The 27,100-nt window shown below is 43.4% G+C and overlaps 1 protein-coding gene and 1 long non-coding RNA gene across 6 annotated transcripts in view; one reads left to right on the top strand and one right to left on the bottom strand.

Annotated features, from left to right (window-relative positions):
• LOC138472977 (uncharacterized) overlaps positions 1–15,350 on the top strand; it is a 152,593-nt gene extending 137,243 nt beyond the window's left edge. For 2 of the 3 annotated variants that reach the window (XR_011268705.1, XR_011268704.1), the window contains 2 exons: positions 12,880–13,089; positions 15,007–15,350. This is a non-coding gene — a long non-coding RNA (uncharacterized lncRNA). The remainder of the gene's footprint in view (positions 1–12,879; positions 13,090–15,006) is intronic. The other variant, XR_011268706.1, reaches the window with a different exon arrangement.
• CFAP46 (cilia and flagella associated protein 46) overlaps positions 1–27,100 on the bottom strand; it is a 2,698,259-nt gene that overhangs the window by 366,619 nt on the left and 2,304,540 nt on the right. For all 3 annotated transcript variants that reach the window (XM_069611407.1, XM_069611408.1, XM_069611409.1), the window contains exons 54-55: positions 10,236–10,296; positions 10,098–10,133 (exon numbers count right to left, since the gene is read on the bottom strand). In XM_069611407.1, coding sequence (XP_069467508.1) covers positions 10,098–10,133; positions 10,236–10,296 — 97 coding nt within the window. The remainder of the gene's footprint in view (positions 1–10,097; positions 10,134–10,235; positions 10,297–27,100) is intronic.

Genomic DNA, 27,100 nt, shown 5'->3' with positions numbered 1-27,100 from the left:
CCCCTGGGGATACGGGTCCCTCATTTGAGTACTGCGCTGACCACATAGCTTGTAATGTGCTCGTTATGTCTCCAGTGGCCTGTGGGTGCTTCTCCCTTCTTCCCTTGGGTTTTGTGGTCATGCTGGCCGCCTCCCCCCCTCTGGTCTGTTCCAGCCCAGAAGCGCTGCACTGACCTCTCACTGGAGGAAGATCCACTGGCCCTCACGGCCATCAAGGCCGTCGCTCGCAGGTGCATCACTGCCCTGCAGCTCATTTTCCTCGAGCACTGACCCAAATTTATCCCCACCTATGTCATCAGCATTTCCAGAAGTAGAGCCAGCAAGACCCGAGTCATTTAGATTCACTCAGGAGCAAACAGACTCATTTATGCATTGATGCGAAGGACTGCAGTCAAATGACTCCACTTGGCCCAATGGCAAAGCGTTTAGTATAATCGCGCTGCGGACCGTTTCATCGGTCATCGCAGCATTTGTTTTAACAAGGTCACAAACACTCGGGATCGCAGAAAAGTCTGGTGTCTCCTCCCCAGCTACCTCACCTTCCTCATTTCCATTATGCAGCAGACCTTGTTGTTAACATTAAGTGTACCAGCTTCCGACATTTCAACATCAGTCACGTCAAAGTTCAGATAAGCTTGTACATTTTTAGCAGTGATGGATACTTTTTCTCTTCCGGGCTTAGGGCCGTTTGCAATATTTGACATGTCAGACATGCCGGGTTGACGTGAAATTGTTTGAGTGGAGGGGGAAAGCGAGCCTGCTGCCACCGAAGCAGCACGCATCGTAGGCGGTGCAGAGGGGGAGGCGGGAGACACTAACAGAGCCTTGCGCTCCTCACTCGCAAACAACGCCTCAACTGCTTGCTCCTCTATCGGGGCTGCATGCAAGTCCACCCCTTATGCCTCCGAGTTAGCCCGGCAGTGCAATAACTTCTGCCTCGTGAATGGACCTTTCCCAGACAATTCCTTCATTTCAATTTCACACGCTTAGCAATGTTAAGTAGCCGCTCGTATACTCAAAAGTCGCTTTTTGAGCATTGCTCACCTTTGATAACAGTGTTCGATACAGTTTGGCTCAGCTGCTGCGACAGCTTTGGCTGCGTGAGGCTGACTGGGGCAGACTGGACTCGCTGTCGGACTCTGCGCCATATATCTCTTTACACGCCCCTATCCCCATTGACTTGCATTGGGCGTAAATCCCTTAAGTTAAAAGTAGCCACCTTCTTGGGCCATCATTGACAGAGCCTGTTTGAGAAGTCCACTGTTCAGTCATCTAGAATATGGGGACCGGATAGCTGGAGGACTAATTGTGCCTCTTCTATGGTAACATTTGATAGAAACCTACTTAATAAGACCACCTACCTGTAATGGACTGTAGCATGAAAATGGGAGGGATGAAATCCAAAGCCTTTTTCTTATGCGTTAAGATAAACTAGACAAAGATAGGCTTATGCAATTTTTCTAAACATTTTTGCATCCCACACTTTAGCTATTTACAGTGTATATTTCCAAGATTAACTGTGTTGCATTCTAAAGTGGTAGATAACCAATTTGGCGTTGCCAAGGTGTGGTGTATATATATTTGAAAGTGGCTTTACTTACCTTAAGTATTTTGAATGTAACACTTGTTTGTGTTTAATGAATGAACAAATTACTTAACACTTAGTAAAGTTGTTTCTGATGGTTTAGTCCTTCCACCCACAGATTCCACATCTTAGATATTCTCTCTCCATTGTCAGCTGACTTTGGAAACTTTTTCAGCCACCAGTGGGTGCAGGACAGCTCCACATCTGCTCTGCTTACCGCTCTTGTTTGTCCAGATGGACCTCGGGGAGAGTATACATGGAGTTGTACCGGCCCATGCTCTTAGTACAACCTTTCTCTATAGTGCTCAGAAGGTGCTGAAACACAGAACAGCCTAGGTGTACAAGGTAGCCACTGAGAGGGCTAGGTTGGGAGGATGATGAGGAATCTGTGGTAGGAAAGACCAATCCATCTGAAAGAATATTGCTGAAAGAGAAGTAATTTGTTCTACTAATGGATGTCTTCCTTCCACAGATTCTCTTATCCTCGATAGACTGGCACACCAATACAGAAAATGCAGAGGAAGAAGGCGAGCAAGAAACCACCACCTACACCAGAAACTCTGGAGTACAGTGCATCAAAAGTGACCATCTTAGCCTGACAGAGAATCCAGACAGTAAAGTTTGGAAACGGTTTGCAGCAAAGCTCACATATCTGCTTGACAAATGTCCAAAGCAGGGACCCAGCTCTGTAGGACAGATATGGAAGCCAAGACTCTAGTGAATGGCCCCACATACCATCAAGCACATCCTTCCCAGCCAGATCTTAACATTCAGAGATGCAGAGAAGGTTCATCTGAAAAATTGTCTGTTTAGCAGCAGACCTGCCCACGTGGGCACCACCATAAAAAAGGGCTAATTATTTTTCCCAATGCCCCGTCTGAAATACATACTATCTGAGGGCCTGCACAACATCCAGATGATGGAATATTTCCTCAATCTTAAAGGGATGAGTCAGAGGGAAAAACACAAGAAGCTGGATCTTCTGAGAGAAAGAAACCCCCAACCCAACTTTGGGCAGGACGGACTTGCTTTCTCATTGGCGAACACCAAGAATGGAGGTCTAACAGTCAAAGCATGGCGCTCACTCACCTATCTTACAGAAGTGATGGCCATCAGGAAAATTACCTTAAGGGTGGTCAGTCTTATAGAACACGAATGCAGGGACCAAATCAGAGCTCCCATAAGGTAAATAAAAGGAGAAATGACTCACCACAATGTTCTTTCTATGTATTCTTCTCCCGCAGATTCCTCATCAGATAGACATCCTCATCCAGCTCTGCTGTTCAGAAAGATTTTTGAGAGGGGGCATAGTGAACCACGCCTCGGCCATTGAGCCATCTTTCTCGGTGCTCAATCGTCAGCTCTGGACGTGGCGTCGGGCATCGTTTATATACTGCTTCACTATGCCCCATACCTCAGTTCCTGCCTTTTCTTCCCCCGAGCTCAGCCGCCGCAGAGGAAAATAGTGGAGAAGAAGGCCAGACAGCCAATAGAGGGTTCAAATCAAGGAACCCATAGGGCTATGCAGAACAGTAGAAAAAAAACATACTACTATGATTTATTTTTGGGGAGAAAAACAGAGTGAGAAAGACATGCAGCTTGCTAGGCAGAAAGCAATCAACTCCAGGACCATCACTAAGTGCCCCCTTTCCCGAGACAGGGATGAACCAACTGCTAAGGTTTTCTGCGCAGGGATGGATGGGAGGGATGATGAGGAATCTGTGGGAGAAGAATACATCGAAAGAACGTTCCTCCTTCAATGGATTGCCTTTCTCCCACAGATTCCTCATCAGATAGACTCCCAAAGCAGTGGAACAATGCAGGTGGGCAGAAAGCTCATAGCTAAATGTTTTGTAATGCTGCCCTACCAAAGGACGCGTCAGCCCCACGGGCGACATCCGGGCTATAGAGTCTTGTAAAATTATGGAGTGAGTACCAGGTAGATGTCCCTAACTGGGATGCCCATGTGTAGGGCTGTAGATGCAGAGACCCCTCTGGTCGAGTGGGCTCTGATGCCAGGAGGCAGTTCTGTGCCTGCGGACTGGTAACATTCAACAATACATAAAATGATCAATCAGGAAAGTGTCTGCTTGGTCACAGCTAGACCTTTTCTGGCTGAGGAATAGGCTACAAATAACTGATCTGTCTTCCTATATTCTGCCGTCCTTGCCACATACAAACTTAAGGCCCTTTTGGGGTCCAACCGATGGAAGCGCTCCTATTCCTTACAGGGGTGCAGAGGTGGGTAAAACACAGGCAGATCTATAGCCTGCAAAAGGTGACACTACCTTTGAAAGGAACGTCGGCCTTCCCTTAAGGGAAAACCTTTCCCAAAAGAACTGCAAACATTGGGGTTTACAGTGTTGTGGAGGCATCAAACCCCCCCAGCTCACCACCAAGATGACAGATGTCACTCACTGAAGAAGCCCCACAGACTATAACTAGGTGACATCACCAAGATATCACGAAGAGGCGACATGGTTGAACACACACACACGTAGATGCGTTAGACATGAAGCACACTCATTCCCGCAGAAAGTTATGAGACACTTAGGCTGCATTACTCTTAGGTACGACGAACATGCTTATAACTCACTTAGCTAGTTGCAGAATAACACACATAAACTGCTCGCTGACGCCTAAAAGCAACTAACATGAACAGCCATGAAAATAATGATGGAAGACACAGCTGCATTGAAATTAATGGAAGGCACTGGAAAGGGTCAAAACACAGGGAGAGGCCTGACACACTGATTTCCCTGAGAAACGCAGACAGAGTTGTCAGTGCAGTTATTGTGCCCAACCTTGCCAAGGACGCTGACAGAGAGAGTGTTTCGAGTCAACAGAAAAGGTAGAACACCTACAAGGGCAGGACAATGACATTCTTCATATATGCAAGCAGAGAAACTCAAATTTACACTCCCTACACGTAATCTGAACCTGGGAAAAAAGGCCCATTTATTTGGAGCAGGCAGAGACTGTTGTTCCCACCAAACTGAAGACAGAAAATACAAAAGATAACACAGCATGACGTTGGAGGCTAGAATGTCCTTGCTCAAGGCCACAGGAGTCATAGATGTGGTAACCTTATTGGAGAAAAAGGTGGTACTCTGGGGCCATTCTCCCCACCATTCATTGTGCTCAGGGGCTGGAAATTTCCCCAAGCTGTGAAGGCTCATGCTTGTGGGTGGTCCCAGGATGTATGTCTGTGTATACTGTTCACCCAACCCCATCTCATCTAAAGTTCAGGAATGCATATTTTGTTTGTGATGTCACTGTGTAATTAAACTCAGTTGCCATTCTGGAATGAGTTGAAAGTATATTGGAATTTGCATTGGAATCTGCAGAAGTCTGTGTGCCTATCCCTGCTTTTGAAATCTATTATTAAAGCAGCAATTTGTCACATTTCGGGACTCCTCCGTTTCTTGGGTACGGGGGATTTTCCTCGAGCTGACCTCTGGTTTTGTACTCTGTTTCAATTGGTAGCAGAAGATGGTTGCTAACATCTTTGGCAAAAATGTAGCCTCCCCTGCATTCCTGCCTGCTCCTCATGGGATGGCCAGAGATCCAAAGGTGGAGTGGAAGACTGTAGGAGTGACGAACAGAGCAGAAGCGAGACACAGAAATAAGATAAAGAGACGAAAAGGAAGAAAAAACTAGCAGCAGGCATACTGACAGGGTCCCAAAAGGACCGCTCCCCCAATTAAAAATAATTTTTGGCCAAGATATATCTGACGTGTAACGGGTGGAACAGAATAATAGAGAGGTTTGATTACAAACCAAAGACGGGCAAAAAAAATTGACTTGGACCTCCAAGGTTCACTTGTCATAAAAAACTAATTAGCCACCAAAAATCAGGAACTTACGCGACTTGGCATTAAAAAAGGAACTTGGTTATCACCCACTAGAGAATGCCAAACTCACTATGGGCTCTTGGAATACCAGAGGCTTTGGACATCTGACTTCTGTAAGTGACGTCAAATTGGGAACATTCGATGTGCTATGTCTACCGGAGACTTGGTTGACATCTGAACCATCTGACATATGAACTGGCCTTTACGCCTGCCGCAAAAGGCCCGAAAGGCCAGCCAACATCCGGTCTTCTTACAGCCATCCGATCGGGTAGTGGATTACAAATGGTGGGTGTACTATTTTCAACGGCACTCATCCAAGCTTCTTTGGTCACCTGGACCACCACCAACAAATCGAAGAACAAGGCCAAAGTGGAAAATATCCTATTACTGAATATGTACTGGAATCCAGCAGCAATCACCAATGAACGCTATTTAAGAATCATGGAAAACATCCTAGAGGAGGCCAATGAACTTCATCAAATACATTATACAATAATCAATGGCGACCTCAAAGCAGTTTGCACAGACAACGGGGAGTCAACACGTCCCTATAAAAACTGTGCATCTTCATCGACGAGAGTGGATTCCAAGGAATTTCACAACTTACACAAGATGATTGACAGATCCAAACCTCTGGTCTTCACATGGGAGTAAAACGCAACTGGAGCCTCACCGGATCATACCTATGTCTCACACGATCCACTGGCTCTAATCGAGAGCTTTGAAGTAGTAAGAACGAAGCATAGTGATCACAACATATTGATTACAGTGTGGAAATCCTCCTGCATCGCACCTCTACAAATGCTAGCAGAGGTAGAAAACTGCGACAGCAATACCCGCCTTAGGCTAAATGAAAAATTATAGAAATTTGTTACGCCACCATCGACACCAACTCTATCAGGTGGATTCAGAAGAGATGCTTCGTACCCTATGTGGGAAAAAATCAAGAGACTTTTGGGCACTAATAAGATCTTGTGCAAAAGACGTAAATTCCACTTTACAGAACAACATGGCAGAATATAAATGGGTAGCCCATTTTACGACCTGCTATAAAAAACAGAGAATGAAAGATCCCTTATGATACAGAGTCAATTGCAACGAAGATCAGAAAGTTAAACTGCTCAAGAGCACCTGGCCCGGATGGGATAACACATTTCGAGCTAAAAAAACACCCACAGGCATGGACCCTCCTTTGTTAGCGAGGTGTTCCAGAACTGCATGAAAATGAGAGAAATACTGCCTTCATGAAAGACCACAAACATAGTTCCCATTTTCAAAAAAGGTGCAAAAAACAACCCTTGGCATTACCAACTAATCACACTTTTAGACACAAATGGGGAAATCTTTGGATCATTTTCCCTTGACAACTTTCAGGAATGGATAAATCAAACCGCAAACTACGACCCTCTACAGGCGGGCTTTGTCAAGGGCATGGGAACTACAGCCAATATTCTACTACTGAGCTCTTTGAAGGTGAAGATAAAGGAGGGCAAACCCTGTGTTTTCTTGGCTTTCGTTGACCTGGTCCAGGCTTTCGACAAGGTCAACCGAGAAACCTTTTTGAGGAAGCTGGATCACCTAAAGTACCCAGGCTCAATCTTGGAATCAATAAAGGCCTTATACTCTGAAACAACGATACAAGTGAGATTGAGCAGAATGGGCCTTTTATCAAAGTCGATAATCATGGCACACAGTGTTAAACAGGGTTGTCCTCTGGCGCCAGCTTTGTATAATTCCTACATAGCAAATTTCATGGACCACCAGAAAAAGATCACAGCCTTCCCTCCCTCACTAGGTAATTTGAAACTCTCTAGACTACTCTATGCTGATTACATTATCCTAATAGACCAGACAGCAGTAGGCTTGCAGAGGCAATTGAATAACCTGATAGCCAACTTAAAAGAAAATAATCTGGAATTAAATAAAGCAAAAATAAAAGTAATGTCATTCGAAAAGACTTTGAAAACAAAGGAAAACCTGAGATGGTTTGCCGATGGGAAACAGTTAGAAAAGGTCAAGAGTTTCAAATATTTCGGAATCACCTTAAACAACAGTGCAATCGAAACACTGATGCAAGAAAGCCTTTATCTGAAGATCAAAGCTTTGACAGCCCAAACTAAAGCAGTGAACCGGAAATATGGTTTTCACTTAGTCCAACACTGGAAATTTGCAAAGCCAAGGTGGTCCCAGGACTAATTTACGGAGCTGAAGCAATACCAAACATTGCGGCAAAGATTTGGCAAAAATTGGAAGGCCATTTCTGGCATAGAGTGTTGGCTTTGCCCCAACCGACTCCCGCGGCCCTAATCCGTTATGAACTGAGCCTAACGTCTATCAGAGCAAAGGTTCAGCGAAACACTTTAATGCTCTATAGAAATATCATTCTTCCTTCATCTCAACTGATCTTTGAGACCATAAAAAGAGAAATGGACGGGGGGCAAAACTTAAGGCGAACAACAAGGAAATCAAAGAATAGGCTCCTGTTGGACACCATAGGAAGCTCGGAGGACGAGCTGATGATAAATCCAACAAAAGTGAAAAAGAAACAATTAGAACACAACTGGATACAAACGTGGGAGGAAGCTACTAACTTCAAACTTGCTAAAGGCCTACCAGTCAACATCAAGAAACTAAACCAAGTAATTCCTTACTTGGTAACATTTCCAGATAAAAGAGTGCAGCAAATCTTCTTACAAATCCGCCTAAACCTGATAAACACAAATGAGATCTTAGCTATAAGAGCAAAATCTACCTCTAATGAATGTCGGTTATGTCAACAGCCAAATCAAGTGGAAACTGTAAAACACCTCATTCTAGCACGTATGGGGGTAAACGAAGAAAGAAACATCTGGCTAGGTCACTTCTTCAACGACCTCCATTATTACAGCGAAGAAGAATGGTGGGCGCGCTTAATGAGCGGAGAGAAGACCAGTTTGGTGTTAGCAGTAGTAGGCTTCTTCAAGACGATAGGCTTGGATCAAAGCTGTGGGACTTCACAAGAAAAGGCGGACGTCCCTTGATTAGTGATCGGTATGAACAAGTTTCTCCTCTCACTGGAGAAGAGGGGGCTCAAAACCTTGTTGATTTGAAACTCCTATTAAACACTTTGGACAAAAGACTGAACACGGATTAATGCATTAATAATGCTTATACCTTTTCTGTAAAAATTGTTTTATACAATTAAATCAAATTCAATTTTTTTTTTTAAATAGAAAAGATATTGTGGTTTTGGAAAATGAAAAGAGTGTGACACAATTGGTGGGGGTTGAGAAGCATGTGGATGAACGGAAGACTGGCCTTCAAGGGAAGAGGTTAAAGTGAAGGCAGCTCGTGGTATGTGTTGTGCCTTGGGGGCACCCAGATATGCGAATTGTGTGTGTGCTATTTGTCCACACTGTGTCTGTTTTAATGTATGTGCTTTGTGTGTCTAGCTGTGCGGCAAAGAGGAAAATGCCCCACTTATGTAGAAAGGGAAAGAAAAAACTGAGAAACAGAGCGTTTTGTAAAGCTCTCTGGCATGAGCCCATATTTCTGCCAGAGACAGGCAGTGCAGGGGAAGCAGGGAGGGGGACATTGAAGCAAGACAGCTGATTTTGGCTCAGCGGGCAAGAGCACATGTGGCTGGTCTTTTAACCTATGTCTTGGAGTAACATGAGATAAAATTAAGCAAGCAAAGGGAAAATGTACTGTGCATTTTGGTGGGTAATTGAAGTGTGATACATGGGGTCAACCTCCCAAGAAGCAACATTTTTGAGTGGCAGGGGTATGGGAGAAGCAACGTACATAGACATTTCGAATCTAGGAAAAGAAGAGTTTTTCTTGTGAATGTCGACTTTGATTACATGACAAATGATGGCAAAGCAAGTATTTATGCATTGGTAAAAAAACAAGAAATCCAGGCACTGTATTGGCCAGTATTAAAATGCAAGATAAAGGAGGCATGTTTTCCTGGCAATGACTGGGTGTTAACTTACATGTGTAGGTGACATGGCAAGCTTGGAAAGGTAGTTTGGGGAAGGAGGAAGAATATATAATGGCAGAGGCGCAGAGAAGGAAGTTTTTGGAAAAGGTGTGAAGGAGCACCCAGGGGGAAAGTGGCAGGAAGAGAGGGGTGGAAGAGGCTGGGGGTGCGAGCAGCAACAATCTTGCTCAGAAAGCAGACTTAGATCATGGGCTTCAACACACGTTTTGAGCAACTTGATTATTCATGAAAGGAAGAATAGCAGTATCTCCCATTCTTGCCACAAAGATCTAACGGGCTGGGAGGATGCAATATACCTTATTTCTTAAAAAGTATACATTGGTTGTAGATTCGTGGGGATATGATCTCAATTTTAAGTAAATACTGCAGAAGGTTAATCTGGCCATACATTTAATTCTTTCCTTATGTGCTTAAAGTACGTAGATGTGTGACTATTTATCATAGAATTTGAAAAAAACATCATGACAGCTTAAGAAACTCCAGATGATTCCCAACGTGTTCCAGAAGGCAATAATGATGCACCCATTTGTTTCTATAGACATGGAGAATTTTGCATATGTCTCTTGCCACTTGGTGGAGCAAGACTGTTTTTCAGCTTTTCTCTTTTTGTTGTAAAAAAAGCATTGTCATTTAACACAAATCAATGAGGCTGGTTGAGGGAAATGGTTGATCTTACCTAGTTCTTGAGCTTCATGGTATGGATCCACAATGTCTGAAACGTTAGTTAAGTGATTGTAATCTCAATGTGCAAGAAAATAAAATAACCAGCTAATACACATATTTACATTTTGGAAGGCAAAAGTTTGAAGGATACATTTAAAAGAGTTTGTGTCCACTTGAACACAATTTGGAGGCAAATCACGGTTCATGGATGCCTGCAAATGAACAGTAAAGAAATGGTGGTATTAATTGCAATAGTGAAGATATTTCTGCAGCAGTAATTGGTATATTTAGCACAACATAGTGGATAGCAAACTATATAGTTTAGTCCACACTTAAAACTACAAAGAACTAGGATCTGCGATTGGCTAAATAGCCCAGTTGTCCGAGAACTAATCACCCCAATCATGATAACTAATTTCACATACCTTGATAAAAAGAAATCATCCATATTGGGCACATATAAAATGATCTTGTTATGATTGCCACCTAGAAAGCTTAGGTCGCAAAAACGTTCAATCAAATGCTGAAAGCAAAGAAGCACTTTATGGTTCAACGTCGACGTTGATTGCCAAATGTTTCAAATGAAACTACCACACTCTGTCAAGTTACCTAAAGATGCAAAGAAACCAAAGAGCCTAAGGCACGAATATAAGATTAAATGCAGAAGAGCAGAAGATTGCAGGATGCATTTCAAAAGATCAAAAGGGTGAAGTTTATTGAGAAGAATTCCTGATGATTCTGGATTGTGGCGGCGATGCAAACTATATAAATAAACATCGATGCCAACATTTGATAGCAGCAATGTGTGAGGGTCTCTAGCCCTACCTTCACTGGCCAAACAGCTGCTGTCCAAAATTACAAATTACGGAATTGCACATTGTCCCAAAGGAAGTCATTTATAGGATGAGATGACAGAAGAGGTGGATAAAGTCGTTAAAGTGTTTTTACTGGTCAACATACGAGTTGTAACTAACGCCCTACAAAAGGCAGAGCACCAGGTCCAGATGTGCTGTCTGTGGAATGCTGTAGCCAGTTCAAAGCATGTTGATTCCCAGTCCACAGATACTGCCCTTCTCCACGTTACCAACTCTCTCCTTTCGGCTCATCAGCATAAATCTTATTTAATATTCATTCTCCTTCATCTTGTAGCAGCTTTTGACATGGGGGCCCATCCTACTCTGCTTTCTCTACCCTCTACACTTGGGATTTCCACTTCTTAGCTGGTTCTGTTCCTATCTCTCCAATCGTTCTTTCTCTGTATTATGGGCTGGCCATACTTCTCCTCAACCTCTTCAACACAGAGTTCCCCAAGGCCAGTGCTGGGCCCCTTACTTTTATCTCTCTATAATATACATATTTTCTCTATTATGGAAATGTTTAATCTGTCTTCTCATTTCTATATGGAAGACTCAAATCTTTTTCTCTTTCTCCACTTTTTCTGACTCTACATCCTCTGTCTCATCTGCCTCTCCGCTGTCCATGGTTGGATGCACTCCCACTTCCTCCACTTAAATCCCACAAAAACAGAAATTCTATACTGTTCCCCCTGTTTTACTCTCTCCTTTCTCCCCTCCTTTTTGTCCCCTCTGTAGGTGAGTATGAAAATATGGGAGAATATATTCAACATCCTAAACGTGCATGAAAATACAAGCTGCAAAACTCACTATGAAAGGCGCGTAGCAAAAAAAGTGAGCAGCCCCATGTAATGGAGGGTTTCCTGCATAGGCCCAATGAAGCACCAGTAGCCATGCTTCAATTAAACCTTACCAAACCCCTTGTAGATGCACATACCATACAAGATGTTTATAATGATCAATAAATGATCACCTCTACTTTGCATTAGCCGAGTACGCACTGCATGTAGGCCGCAAGATTCAGTAAGTTTCTCCTCCTGAAGCACGAAAACGCTCCATCACCCCAAAGTAGAGAACATTAGCCAGACCCTTGCAGAAAGGCACCCACATTCCAAGTTGCAACAATTCTGATTTACCAGGGTTTAGTTTGCAATAGTAAAACAAGCAACAAAAAAGATACCAGAATCCAGAGTTTAAGGATAAGAAACTGTACACTGATTAGTCAAAACACATCAGGTCTGCCAAGTTCCCACAGCCATATTCCAGAGAGTTATACAAATGTATGTCCCTTGACAGAACAACCAAACGTAACTTAATGAAGATCACAGGTTGGCAGGAGTTGAGCAGCAAGGCATGAAGGAGCATTGTTGCAGAGATAGAATATTCACAGCACAACACTACCCCCTGTAGGGTAATTTGCAATTACAAAATGCTCCCTGTTAAGAGAGAAATTATGTAGAGCACCATTGCCGTCACAATATAACTATTTGAAATCCAGTGCTCACTAAAGCAGCTTGCGCTGCATAAATGTAACAGTAAACAAAGAAAGTGTTATGATAATGTCTCCCTCTCCCTCTTCTTCTCCCTATCTCTCTGCTCAACCCATGGGAAGAGCACTTTTTGGGCAGCAAAAAAAAAGTATATGGCCCTGTCAGGTCAATCCTGCGAAGGTTGGTGAGGTTTTGTCGAGGGGCGGGGCAAAGTTATAGGAGGTGTCCCAACACTTGTGGTTTTTCCCATAGACGCAATGTTAAAAATATTTGCTCATGCCTACAGCCCAAACCAGTGGACGGATTTTCACCAACTTTGAAGCAGGAGCAGCGGCTTGGTCACAAAAGTGTGCTTTTATAAATTTGATGTTAATCCATCCAGTAGTTATTTTTTTAAATGACCAAAAAGTAGTGCAAAAAAAAATGATTGATATCTGGGTTTGGTCCACAGACTCACTTCCCTGTTCGACCAGCAGACGGGCCTCCGATTGACCCAGGGGCTGACGTGATGTCCGCGGACATCAGACGCGACCGCTGATTGGATGGTGAAAAGCGTGAGCTGCGTCATATTTTTGGAAGCGTCCGCCATGTTGGATTCGCGGACAGGAACAACTGGCCGTGGACAGCGCGTTGGGAGAAAAGTGTGGAAAACACATTTTGGGTAATGTGCTCCTGGAAAGAGGGGCTGGGAAGGGTGCGTGAGTGGAAACAAGATGAGATGAGGCTGTTTTTGTAGGTTGAAAAAGGCCAGGCAGGTGGCGTAGCTGTTCACAGACAGCATGATGGAGAAGCAGCTAGGAAAAAACATTTGGGGTCTTTTGATGACTGGAAGAGGGCATACAAATGGTAGGGAAGTGCAATGAAGGCAATGTGGAGCTATTTTTGCAGGTGAAAAAAAGGGTTTAGAAATGCTACCGAGTCTGCAGGCTATTTCGGTGTCCGCAGACATCAATCCGATTGCAGGCGGGTCAGGGTGAGTTTTATTAGTTGACGGTGTATGGTACGTACTTGTTATATAGTTAATGGTGTTGTTGCCATGGCCCCAGAATATGTTCACTGGGTACAACCACCACAGTAGTAATATGTGTATAGTAATTGTAGGCAATGTAGTGGGAGTACAAAGCGTTTGTAATAAGAAGGAATGATGTCATTGTACTGGATGTAATTTGAAACGCGAGAAAGTAGGTACAATGATAAGTGTCTGCAGATTGCAATACACCAAAAGTTTGTGCCACAGTGTTAGTCAACATTGAAATAACAGGCAAAGGAAATTGTATTGCCAATGTGCATTATGAACATGTGCCTGTGGCCTTTGCACATTTACATCTTACTGTGGAGGGCAACAAGGGGTGCGTGCATGAATGCAGACATGGATATGATTGCAGGATTAGATGTACACAGAAGCTAGTGAGCCTGTACTCCACTGTTCGTGTGTGTACAGTTTTACGTGATCAGTGTACTTGTATGTACGTTAGTATTATTCGTTCAGGTTCCAGCAATTATGGCAGACAAAGTTTGATGCTTTTGTGGTTGGTTTAAGGATGAAAGTCAAGATCCTTGCATTATGCACAAGGCTGTCTGAGGCGTGGGAACACATTATCTGCAGATCCTTTTAGAAACTAGTTTTTATTAACAATACTTTAGATGTTGTCGCTGCAAGTCTCTGCTGGGTAAATTATTCCCATGTCAGAAAGCAGAGGGCAGATTATTATTGACGTGTAGGGAAATGCGAGCCTGTGTGGACTGCACCTGAGGTTATTTTTTAAAGAAAATGTAAATGTATTGGGAACAGGTGCGTTGATAGCGGTAAAATGGAAGTAAATATTGTGCTATGTGATGTACTTTAAATATTTTGTTGTTTTTCAGTACACTGACTGCCAGTAATATTGTTAATTTTTGTGATATGTGTTTCCAAAAACGAAACCGACTCGGGCACGCTGTGATCGATACATGTAGGTCTCATTGTTATGTTTCTGTATCCCTACAGTCCCCCTACCAGCCCTTGACACCTGTTGCCCGCACTTACCCATGCACTTGCCACATGCTGGCCGTTTACTTATTTATTGTTCTCTTCTTTCCCATGTAATGGGCCCCTGTACTGCACTGTCCCAGCCCCCTTCCACGCACTTGCGCGATCTGAATGACACCTGGCCTAGTAGGATTGTTGTCCGTCCTCCTTTCATTCCCCTCCCTTGCCTTCAATTTGAAGGTGTAAATGTGTCGAAAATCCACAAAGAAATGATAAGGTTCGATACATTGAAGGCTGATGTTGGAAAGTAAAGTTTCTATTTTGGAAAACCGTTTTCAAGCGGTTGGTACTCTGCTATATCGGAAGAATGGATTTGCAAAACGCAATATAAGCAAGATTTTAAATAATATTTATTAAAGTGTGGATTGAAAGTGTACTGTGTGCCATTTGATGAACGTCCTGACGGATTCATTTTCAATTTGAGGCAAAGAATAGAGATCGTAAGTGTGAATTGTCACTGAAATGTATAGGCACAATAAGAATGTACTGTGTATATTTAACTGTAAAGTGATTACTGAAATATGTTTTTGCCTTCTTCATTTTATATAGTTATATAATCCTGATGTGCACATGTCATGGGTACAGCAAACCGGGCGACGGCTTTTTCAACAGTATTTGGAAAATAATTATTAACAACGAATATGTAATAACAATCATCTGGGACGACTGCCAAGCAACAATCTGTCCTTTCACGGTTGCAGAAACAAGGAGCAAAATGGGAGTGTATATGGTGTAGAAACGTGCGGATGTCAAAGTGTTGCTTTTATTTCAATTTTAAAGCACTCATTTCTCCTCTGTAATGGAGCACCATGTGTATACATTATTCATTGGTCATGGAAGATCATTTTTGGTGAAGAACGCAAAGACTTGCATTAAATGAATCGATGATCGGATTTGGCATTAGAAGATCACTGTTGACAGTTTTACTGAAAATGAGAACGATACAAAGTTTGGTAGCTATGAAATGTATTTGAAAAAGTTAACCAAGTTTTCGTGGACTTAACTGAATGTTTTTTTCATTGTGTCAAAATGAAAAATACTTCTTACAGTCCTGAGTACTGTTGTTTTCAACAACATAAAAATGTTCTATCATTTCTGTAAAAAGAAAGAAAGGTTTTGCATTTGTTGTAGATGTGTGTGCTTAAGTTCCTCATTTTGCGTTAGATAACCTTATGATGTTGGTGATGACAGGGGACATTTGGCAGCGCTGCCCAGTAACGTCATTGAAATACGTGGAGCTTATTTTGAAAGTACAGTGATGTTAGCGGTATGGGTGGGCAAACGTAATGTGTGCCGCAATGGCTTTAGAAGATGGCTTGATAGAACCTTATTGAGTCTATCTACTTTATTGAGAAATGTACAGTAGATGGAGTCCAAGATAATTTTTTACTGCTATTTTTAACTGTGTAAGGTAGTTCCTAAAGGAACCTTTTTTTGTTTTTTGAAAATGTATTTTTGTCAGAGAGTTTAGAAAGTAAGGTGGGGAGGAAAATGAGAGAAGAGGCACCGACCACAAATGTGGAGAGGCAGGTGGACAGGGAAAGATGTTTTGCGTATTTAACATCTAAGGTAGGGGGCAGTGTTTTTCATGCTCTTTGATTAAAGCTTCAAAAGCACTTCGGAATTGCTCCCCCCTGCATAGTGCTGTGTTGCAGTATCCACAGAGTACGGTTGTCTTCGAAAGATATGGATCATCAGCCTCTTTTATCGCTTGCACGGTAGCTGATGTAGGCTCTATGTTTATAGTACTAGTTGAGGAAGATGAGGTGGAGGAAGACTACCTACTACCTGCTAAGAAAGGAACAGCCTTTCTGAGAGCAGTGAAGTGGTTGGATTTGGTGTGATGGCGCATGGAGGTAGTCCTGTAGGAATACTGACAAGGTAGTCCGCGACTAAGCACAACGTTGCACTCAGTGCATTTCACTTTGGTAGTGCTAGCCTCTGGTACATTCCCAACAGTGGTAAAGAACTGCCACACCCATGATTCTCTCTTGGTGCCAGAGGTAGACACTTCCTCTACTTTATCTTCTTGGTCCTTTCATTGTCTTTGGAAGTACTGCACTTTCTTTATTGTGTAGTTCCACCAGCTAGTGGGGGTGGTTCTTGGGCAGGAGGGATGGCAATAGCTGATGCCATTTGTAAGATAAATAGCAGTTTTGCTAACATTCCTCCAAGTAGGTGCTGTGTACTAGATTGGTAATGGATAAGGAGTAAGAATAGGTGTAGGAGCTGTGCAAGGGGTTCATTTGAGCTTGAAAGTTCCCAGATCAGTAATAAATGCAGTTCGGAACTGTCCGCGAAGCAAGTACCCAATCGCGAAGTGCGAACACGTCATCATGCCATGAGCGTGCACAGGGTCATGTGACAATGTCCGGAAGGTCTGCAATGACATCAGACGCTTGCGAACGTCGACGGACACAAAAACAGTGGAAAAAGTTGTAAAAAGTGTATAGAAGTGTTAAAAATTATGCTTAAAGGTGGGAAATGCCAGAGCTGTAAGGTGAAAATTTGTAAATTGGACTAAAATATTGGGGAAAGTTGTAGGAAATGAGCATGCACTAGTAGAAACCCATTAAATTCACTGACAACACTTTGTTAAAGGGACGTTATGGTTAAGTTGCACTAATAAAAACCTATGAAATATACTGAAAAGATATTGTTAAATGGAAGTTATGGTTACAAGTAAAATCGAAACACCTCAGAAATTCGGCAGTTATGGTAAACTAAGCAACCATAACTTGCGCCACCAAGATTTTTTCAGTGAATATATATATATATATATATATATATATATATATATATATATATACACACACACACACATATATTACATAGCCTGCGGTAGCGGCCGTGCAGTTAGGGTTAAGTTGCTCAACCCATATGAAGAGCACTTTTGGAAGACTTATAACTTTGCTGCACCTGGACGAATTCTCACAAAACCTTGCATAGAAAGTATATGGCCCCATCTGATTGATGCTGCGAACTTTGGTGAGGTTTCCTGGAGGGGGGACAAAGTTATAGGGGGTCCCAAAATGTGTGTTTTTTCCCATAGACGCAATGGAAAAAATAAATTGCTCATGCCTACAGCCCAAACTGCTGGACAGATTTTCCCCAAATGTGCGGCAGGAGCAGTGGCTTGGTCCCAAAAGCGTGCTTTTGTAAATTTGGTGTAAATCCATCTGGTCGTTTTTGTTTTTTTTAAACGTCCAAAAATAGGTTCAACATATCTGGGTTCGGTCCTTGGACCCACTTCCCTTTTCGGTCGGTGGACAGGCCTTTGATTGGCTCAGAGGACAATGTGATGACCGCAGACATTGGACACACCCACTGATTGAATGGTGAAAAGCGTGAGGTGCGTCAGATTTTTGGAAACACCCGCCATGTTGAATTCGCAGACAGCCGCCATTGTCCCCAAACACAGCAGTGAAAACATGTTAAAAAACACCATTTCACTTGTCAAACTAATGAAAAAATCTCTTGGTAGGTGAGGGGTGATGAGGGTGGGATGGAATATTGCCTTACAGCCAAAAAACAGGTGTTTTTTCAACTCCGACGTCTGCGAACAGTCCGGATGTCCGGGGCAGACCTGTGATGTTCGCAAGCATCTGAGATGTTCGAGGACATCTATGCCTATTTCTGCATTACAGAGTTGGTGAAAAGAAGTTTTTGGATGGCTTATAACTTTGGCGCCACTCCATGAAACTGCATAACATTTTGGAATTTCATTCTAGTGTGGACTCAATGGTCCTGCAAAGCGTGGTGCTGTTTTTCCAAGAGGGAACAAATTTAGAGGGAGGTCCCAAAATATTTTAAAGGATTTAAATGTGATGCTAATTGACACATCTGCACAAAAGTTTGCAAAAAGATTTTAGTCGTAGAAATTAATGTTTTTGCAAAGTATGGTGAGATTTTGTCAAGAGACGGCAACATTAGAGGGGGTCTCAAAATTCTTAGATGGCTTATAACTTTGTTGCCGTTTGACAAATGTGGACACAGGTGTTCTGAAAGATTAAATACCCAACCTTGAATGTTTGTCCAAAGTCTGAATGGATTTTGTCAAATGAGGGCTAAGTTATATGACTATTTTATGTACATACATTTTGACAAGGACCTGAAAACATGGTTTTGCAAATGTGTCTGTGTTTTATTTTTTGAAAAGTGTCATATTGTAGCTACAAATAATAGTGACACACCTTTGGTGACTGAGGTATAGCCCATGGCCATAGGCAGTGGCCAGATAGTCAATCTGGCTAGTGGCCGTGACCACGAGGGACCAGCAATGGGGTAAAGTGGGCATGGCCACCAGGTCCAGCTGTGTGCCGAAGTTTTTCGAAATTGGGATAGGTTTGAATCGGAAAATAAATCTGCTGGTGGGTACAAATAGAAGTGCTGGATAGGATTGCAGTAAATATGCACAAGTAGGGTCAGCAAGAACTTGAAAGTATGGTTTTGCAAATATCTGCTTTGTTTTATTTTTGGGAAATTGTGAAAATGTAAGTAAACAACACAATGATATACCATTGGTGTCTGGGCAATGGGCCTGGACATCAGCAAGGAGAAATGTGTACTGTAATTTGCTTATTGGAGTATGCGGCATGGCCGAAGTGGTAGGTTTAAATGGGAAAAAATATTCTACTTGCGGTTACAGCCTGAAGTGGTGGACTAGATTATAACACACTTGCGCGACAAGCATTAGCAAGGACCTGAAAGCATGTTTTTGGAAATATGTCTTGTGTTTTATTTTTCCAAAGTGTAAGAATGTAAATAGAAAAACTAGTGATATGCATTTGGTGTCTAGGTAGTGGGATTGGCCCTCGGCAGATGCCAATGTGTACTCTGATTTGCTCAGTGGGGAATGCGGCATGAACAAAGCCCATTCCCCATGGATTTGGAGATTGGCCATTGGTTACATTGTTAGTCTATAGTGGACACTGAACTAGGATGCAGGGTAGGTGCAGTGAATGATAAGCGTGGTTTGGTTCGTCTAGGGTCATGGTTGAGCCTTATGCCGTAGGCAATTGAACAATTATTTGCATCCTCAGCATGCTCTTCTGACAACGACAGACATAAATATGTGTTGCAAAAAATATGTTTCTTAAAGGAGGTTTATAGTTCTTTCATGTATATGAAAAGAAGAATTATTAATAACTTCTATACAGTGATGTAACACCATGAAACATTTTCACTTATAAAAACCTATCAAATTAACAGGAAAAAAACTTTGTTAAAAGGATGTTAGGGTAAAGATGCATCCCACCTTTGGGACTCCTCTGCTCCAGTAATTAGCCAGTGGCATCCCACCTTGCCATCCCTTGGCATTTCCCGCCTGGGTTCTCATGAACACTTGCCCATCTATACTGTCCCTTCTATTCATGCACGTCTCTCACTGCACAATGCATATGTGCATTTATAAGAGCACTGTGTACAATTTGTTTGTATAAGTAAGGGGAATGCAGGTGGTGAGCGAAAGCTTAATATGTTCATTGGGTTAGATGTACAGTTTTTGGAAGTGATTGGTGGATGGATGTGTGACGCTTTTAGCTTCCAATAGAAGCCTATCCAAGTCCTTTTGGGTGCATTCTGCCTCAGCCAATGGGATGTTGATTGATAATCCCCACCCAGGAGGCCATCTTCAGATTCTGACCCCATCGGGATGAGAGTTGGTATAATGTAGCCTTTCTCCCTTAGGGGTGGTAGGTGGGCGCATGTAAATCCATGAAAGATATCAATGCTGGAGAACAAGAATTACACATAAGCAACATACTCCTTCTCCAGTATTGGATCTTTCATGGATTCACATACTTTGAATAGATTGCTATAGCAGTTTACAATTTGTAACAGGAGGTGTAAGGGAGAAGGCATACATTATTGAAACAAGCATTGCAGGATAGCTCTTCCAACCCTTGCTTCAGCTTCTCCTTGTCCCTCCATGCAGTAATGCTTGATGAAGGTGTGCGGAACTGCCCAGGTTACCACGCAGCATATGTCCGACTGGGGAACCTCTGCCCACAGAGCTGCCGAAGACAACACTGCCCTAGTGGAATGAGCACGAATGGGTCCTTGCAGTGGTCGCCTGACCTAAGCATGTGCCATGGAAATTGCAGTGGAAACTGAACTGGCGATAACTTGCTTTGAAATCGGCTGACCTTTGCTTGGAGGGCCGGAAACAACCACAAACAGTCGAGATGTTTGTTGAAAGTTTTTGGTTCTGTCTATTTAGAACTTCAGGAATCTTCAGAGGTCGAGCAAATGTAGAGCTTGTTCAGCTGGTGTGGACGATGTGTGAAGAAAACCAGTAGGACTACTTCAGTTTGCAGGTGGAAGTTGGACAACACCTTGGGAACAAACATAGGGTTTGTTTTTAAGATTACCTTGTTTTTCTCAAACCGTAGATACAGAGGTCTAAGAGATAGTGCATGTAGTTCTGACACCCGTCGGAAGGAAGTGATTGCTACTAGAAAAGCAGTCTTCCAGGACACAAACGTGATGTTCACCGTAGCAATGGGTTCGAATGGGGCTTTCATGAGGGCTGACAGCAAAGTGTTTAAGCTCCACTGAGGTGGTTTTTTCTTTTGAGGGTTATAAGAGCGTAATATACGCCTCAAAGTGCTTAACGATGCGGTTTACAAAAATCAGAGCTTTTCCTTGCTTCCTGGTGTATCTAGAGATTACCTCCAAATGCACTTTGATGGATGAGTGAGACAAACAGTCTTTTGCTAATTGTAAAAGGTATGGTAGGATTTGGTGAGGTCCCACGTCAAAACCGATTCCGCTTGTACACATATGACTTGTTGGTGGACTCTGCTCTGGCAGCCTTTAAGATGTTTCTGCACTCTTGCGTGAGTGGGACGTCTCTAAACTCGTTGAAGTCAGGATCCAAGCCTTAAAGTTTAGTGCAGTGCCCCTGTCTTGTGGTGTCTCATCAGTTGGTTGCACATGGTCAACAGGTCGGGGTCTTGAGCCATCGGGACTGGACAGTACTGGGACAGGTAAAGAAGTTCTGAGAACTACAGTTGTCTCGCCCATGTCAGAGCTATGAGAATGACTGTGCAGTGTTGCAATAATCTGCAGGACTTTGCGTATGACTGGCGTTGGGAGAAAGGCATAGGCGAACATTCCTTCGCATGACATTGCAAATGTGTCCCGTAGCAATTGATGATGCGGAAACCTGCTTGCAAACAGCGGGTATCTTTTTTTCTCCCATGTGGCAAACAAAGTTGATGGTTAGTGTTCCCCACTTGTTGAAGATTTGTCGGAGCTTCCTGTCCGCTAGCTGCCATTCAAGTGACTGGTCGTTGGCTGAGTTCATCTGCAGTTTCGTTTTCCTTTCCTGGAAGGTGAAATGCTTGCAGTTGCATGTTGTTTTCAATAGCCCAGTGCCACAGCTTTTGGGCTTCCCTCGAAAGTACCCTTGATCCCGTGACTCCCTGTTTTCACACGTAATACATTGTGGTTGTGCTGTCTGTGAACATTCATACCATTTTCCCTTTGAGCACTGTTTGGAATGAGTAATGGGCATGTGCTACTGCCTTGACCTACAGTATGTTGATGTGGATTTGCGTCACAGTCAGGGACCAACATCCTTTTACTGATAACTGGTTTGCGTGTGCGCTCCATCCTGTAAGTGAGGCATCCGTGATTAGGGTTTCCTGGAATGGGGCATCCCTGAACGGGACTCCTTTAGTGATGTGGGCTGGTGTAAACCACCACCGCAAGCTGTCTGTGAGTGACCTTGTTACTGTTATCTTGACGCTCCACGTTCCCGAAAGTTGGGACCACTGATCCGCTAGGAATTCTTGTAGAGGTCTCATTTGCAACTTGCAGTGTTGGATTAGGGGAATGCAGGAAGACATGGTGCTCAAGAGTTGCATGACCATCCTGACTGTGATCGTGGCTCCCAGGATGACTAGGGGGGTATAGGGTATGGACGCTGCCCTTTCCACAGAGCGGCACACCCGGCCCACGCTGGTGTTGAACTCTGACCCTAGGAACACTATCTTGTTCGATGCCCTGAAGCAGGATTTGCTTGAATTTATTGCGAAGCCGAGGCGTAAGAGGGTGTCGGACACCTGCTGGATTGCTGTTTCCGCTGCCAGGCGCGATGTGGCTCGTACTAACCAATTGTAGAGACATGGATACACATGATATCCTTTTCTCCTAAATGACACGACTATTGGGGCTAGGCATTCCGTGAATGTTCTTGGGGCTGAGCGAAGATCAAACAGGAGGACTCTGAATTAATAGTAACTTGTGTCCACAACAAATCCTAAGAATTTCCTGTGGCTTTTGCAAATTGGAATGTGAAAATGTGCGTCTTTGAGGTCTAGTGAAGCCAGGAAATTGCCCTCCTTTATTGACTTTATGACTTCTGCCAGGGTGATCATTTTGACTTTTGTTTTTTGATATATTTGTTCAGACTTCTTAGGTCCAGGATTGGTCTCCATGAGTCGTGTGTTTTTTTGGTTCTATGTCATGTTTCCAATTTCCGAAGGTCACACATAAAAAATACTGATTTATTTTGGTCGATTTTGTGCGGCCCTCAGAAAGCAGAAAAAAGAGACATGACCATAGTTTTTTTTAAACATTTTTTAAACTCAGGGTGTTTCACCCCCCAAACCTCCCTTCACACCTTGCGGCCCCATTCTCCCACCCTCCACCGTACACACACACACACACACACTACAACACACACACACACTCACTTGACAATCCCGCAGCTCGTCCTCTCTGTCTCGCTGCGCCTGTCAGCCCCTGAGCATACCTGTGTGGTCGCAGGGTCGACAGTTTGATTTAGAAAGACTGCTCTGCGGGGTCACAGAGCGGTCTTTCTAAATTGATCTTTTTTGCAAAAGATCTTTATAAAAATATCTTTTGACTTAGTACTGTTTTTTTTTTCTACAATGAATCGTGAGTTGGTGCCCTTGCCCCTCTGATGCTTCGGAACCTTTTCAATTGCTTTTTTTGTGAGCAGTTTTTTACTTCACACTTTAAGATGTTTATGTGCGGTTGGTGTTGAAATATTGGGGACATCGGGGGAGGAGTTCCTTGGAACTATATGAGGTTCCCACTTTGTATGATGTCTAACACCCATTTGTCTGTGGTTACTTGTTGCCACTGCTGTAGATGACATTGTAGGTTGCCCCCCACTTGCTGCAGTTGGGCCGTGGCTGCAACTGGTTGATGGAAGTCAGGCTTGTTTTTACTGTCTGCCCCTAGAGGTGGATGTTGTCCGTCACCTTCCTGGAGCTTGCTTGTAGTTTTTTTGTTATGCCTGGCGATACCCCTGGTAGTATGTTTGTGTATATGAGGTTGCCCTCTGATACCCTTTGCCGCCTCTGCTTGTTGATGTGGAACGACCTCAAGCTCCTCTGAAGGAGCGAAAAGTGTGTCTCACTGTTAGCATGGTAAGCGATCTTGCTGTATCTGTAAATGCTTGTGTGGCTTTAAGGGCATCATCAATTTTGTGACCAAACAATTGGTCTTCCTCGAAAGGCATGTCTAATACCTTTAACTGAACATCTGCCTTGAAGTTTGTGCATTTCAACCATGCCTGTCTTCGTAGCACAATGCCATTTTTGACCCGTTTAAACTCAGTCTCCACTAAATTGACTGCTATGTTGATTGCATGATTGGATGCGGTCTTCACCTTCTCATAGGTCGACTAGGGCCTGCTTTCTTTTATCTTCTGGCAAGTACATAATAGCAGAGCCATCCAGGTTCCACATTTTGATTTTGCGGTTGTATCTTTAGAGTATTGCCAGTGAATTTGTTGCTTTTACTGCCATGGCGCCTATGACTAGAATTTTCTTACCAGATGCATCTTGCTGTCACTGTCAGGCAGAACTGTACATTTTTGACCTTATGTATTAGATTTTCTGCATGCTGCTGCTGAAACTCCAGAGTCGGGGGTCGGTGGGGATGTAAGGCATTTTGGGGACACCTCCAGTGCTTTACATTTTTTATCTAGGTGTCCTTTTAATGTCGGTTCTAAGAAGGATTCCTTCATGAACAACAGCCCTACTTTCCAAACATGGTCTAGAAAGGGAATTGACATTCCTGTCTTTCTGCGCTTGTACATTAAATCAAACAGGAAACAATATTTTTTCTGCTTTGATGGAACTATGCCAAATTCTTCACAAGCCTTTTCGACTGTATTGTGAAATGCAGTTATTTCATCAGGTGGAGACTGAGGTGACGGTTCTTCAGCGTCTTGGTTTAGACCCAAGTCTTTGTCCTCCCAGTTGTCTAAATGTGGTGATTTTGAGATAGAGGTGTCAGTGTCCCTGTTGTCTCTCTCATCGTCTGTAGTAGAGGACTGTAGTTCTTCTTCTTGACTGTTTGGAGAATGTTGTGGTTTTGGAGAAGACCCTTGTGTTCTAGTTGGAGAAGACCCTCATGTTCTAGTTGGAGCTGTGCCATTGTATGTGCCCCATAGGCTTGATATGCGGACTTTGTGGTCAGGCTGTACGCCTGGTGGGTGTATTACCTCTTGGTTCATTAAGTTGGCCCCCTGCTATTGTGTCAGACCTGCAGGGTTCTCCCGAAGGGACTTGTGTATTATCGGATACCTGCGGATGTGGTTGGCCGGGTGGCAGCCTAGTATCCAGTTACTGAAGTAGAGACTGGAGAGTAGATAAAACTTGTATTGATAACCAGGACTGAGGGTTCAGTAAAGGTACTGCTGGTCTTAAAGGGGCGTCCAGGACTGCTGATGTTGGGTATGTTAACTCTTCTAACCATGGTTTCACAGTATCTTCCCTTGGCGAAAACGTTTTCTTCTCAGCTCGCTGGGGTGAGTACCCCTGTTCAAATTCTGAATCAATATGGTGCTCCAGTATCTGGTCTGGAAGAATTGACAAGATTGGAGACAGGGCTGGGCTCTTAGACTCTATTGGGTGATCACCGTCTCCCTCTTGTTTGGATGAGGATGGGCCACTTTTGGCGATTGTGGTCTGGTTGTCTACGATATTGGCAGAGTGCAGGGGACTGACTGGCATTTTAATGACTACTGGGATTTGTAGAGGGACAGAGTCTCCAAGCTCCAAGTTGTTCTTGTTTCTTTCTTTCTGGCATGTGTTTGCCTCCAAACCCGTGTTTGTGTCTTCATTTTTCTAATTTCCCTTCAGTTTTTCTGACTCTTGACATTTTCTGTGTCCCCTGGGACGAGGATGCTTTAATGTCCTTTTTATGTTCCCCCCCCGTTGATGGCACAGACAGAAGAGGTGTTGCCGACTTTCCATGTACCGTTGCTGCCGCCGTCAACGTTGTTTGGATTTCCGTGGACAATACTGTCGTCGAGGGAGCAGCTGATGCTGTCGATGATGCTTTTGAAGACACTGTTGATGATGACGGGTGTGTAGGCGATAATGTTGATGATTTTGTATGTTTTGCCATCAAAGAGGCTGTCAATGACAGTGATGAAGCTGACAACAATGCTTTAACAGCCGTCAACAATCAGTGGGTCGTGGACAATTGTGGCCCTGCTGTTGACAGATTTTGGGCAGCACCGGAGATCGTCACGCTCGTTGACAGAGCGCTTCCTGTGAATTCCGTCATTGTTTTTATTCTCGACGGGTCCCTTGTCTGCGAGGTCAACGATGGCCACACAGTTTTTTTGCTATTTTTCATTCCTTTTTCTTTTTAAAAGTAGCAGAAGAAGATCTTCTGTCCTCTGACTTGGCCCTTATATGAGTTTTAGGCCTGTCAGATTTGTCCTCCACTACAATTCTAGAGGATTCAGCCTCTGAAGCAGGGTAACCGCCCTCGTTCAACCAAAGGGCTAGTTTCCTTTTTCTATCCTTGAGGGGTTTTGACAATAAATGCATTCAGAATGCTTGTCTCTCTCATATACATTTTGAATTCCACATAACTGGCATGCTTTGAAAAGAGCTTTAAGCTTTTCTTCCATATTTGAAAGGTAAAAGCACTAATATGTTGTTTTTGAAGAAAGATCTTTGGGTTTTGAAGGAAATATGTTGGTTTCTGGCTTTATTTCTTCAGGAGAGAAAGCTTTGAGGACTCCTCAGCACAATGTGCGGTTAGAATCCGAAGATGGCCTCCTGGGTCTTGTCACTCGATGTCCCATTGACTGAGGCAGATTGCACCCAAAATGACATGGATGGCTACTAAAGAGAGCCTAAAAGTTCTATTATAAGCTATAATAAAATGTTACCAAGATTCCCAGCCTCTCAGCGGGGAATATTCAAAGCATGTGAATCCATGAAAGATCCAATGCTGGAGAATATAATTTGTCTTCTGCCACCATGCTCAATGTGCCACTCATCCACGTCTAAAAACTGTGCCCTTCTAATAAGAATCTGGGAAAATATTTGCTCTTCAAAAATGGAGACGAGGGTGACAACCTCTTACGGGTAGCAAGTGTTGAAGTTCAAGCTGTCTGTTTCATGGTGCTGCCATGGATTTTCTTAGCCACACAGTTGTACCAAATGCAAGCAAAGCAGTACTAGAGATGGCTCTGCCAGGTGTGTTGCTGTTCATCAAGGCGGCTTTATTAAAGTGTGCCAGGACCCTGCACAGACTTATGCTGGCTTTGCTTCTGCCAAGAAGGATCAAGTGTGACCTCATGCCAACATAGAATGTAACTCAATGGATTTTCCGTTTTATGGCTAAGTCTACAAAATCT

This window comes from Ambystoma mexicanum, chromosome 8, assembly GCF_040938575.1.
Source record: "Ambystoma mexicanum isolate Mex_15411 chromosome 8, UKY_AmexF1_1, whole genome shotgun sequence".
Classification (NCBI taxonomy): Eukaryota; Metazoa; Chordata; class Amphibia; order Caudata; family Ambystomatidae; genus Ambystoma; species Ambystoma mexicanum.
This window is presented reverse-complemented; position numbering and strand designations above follow the sequence as displayed.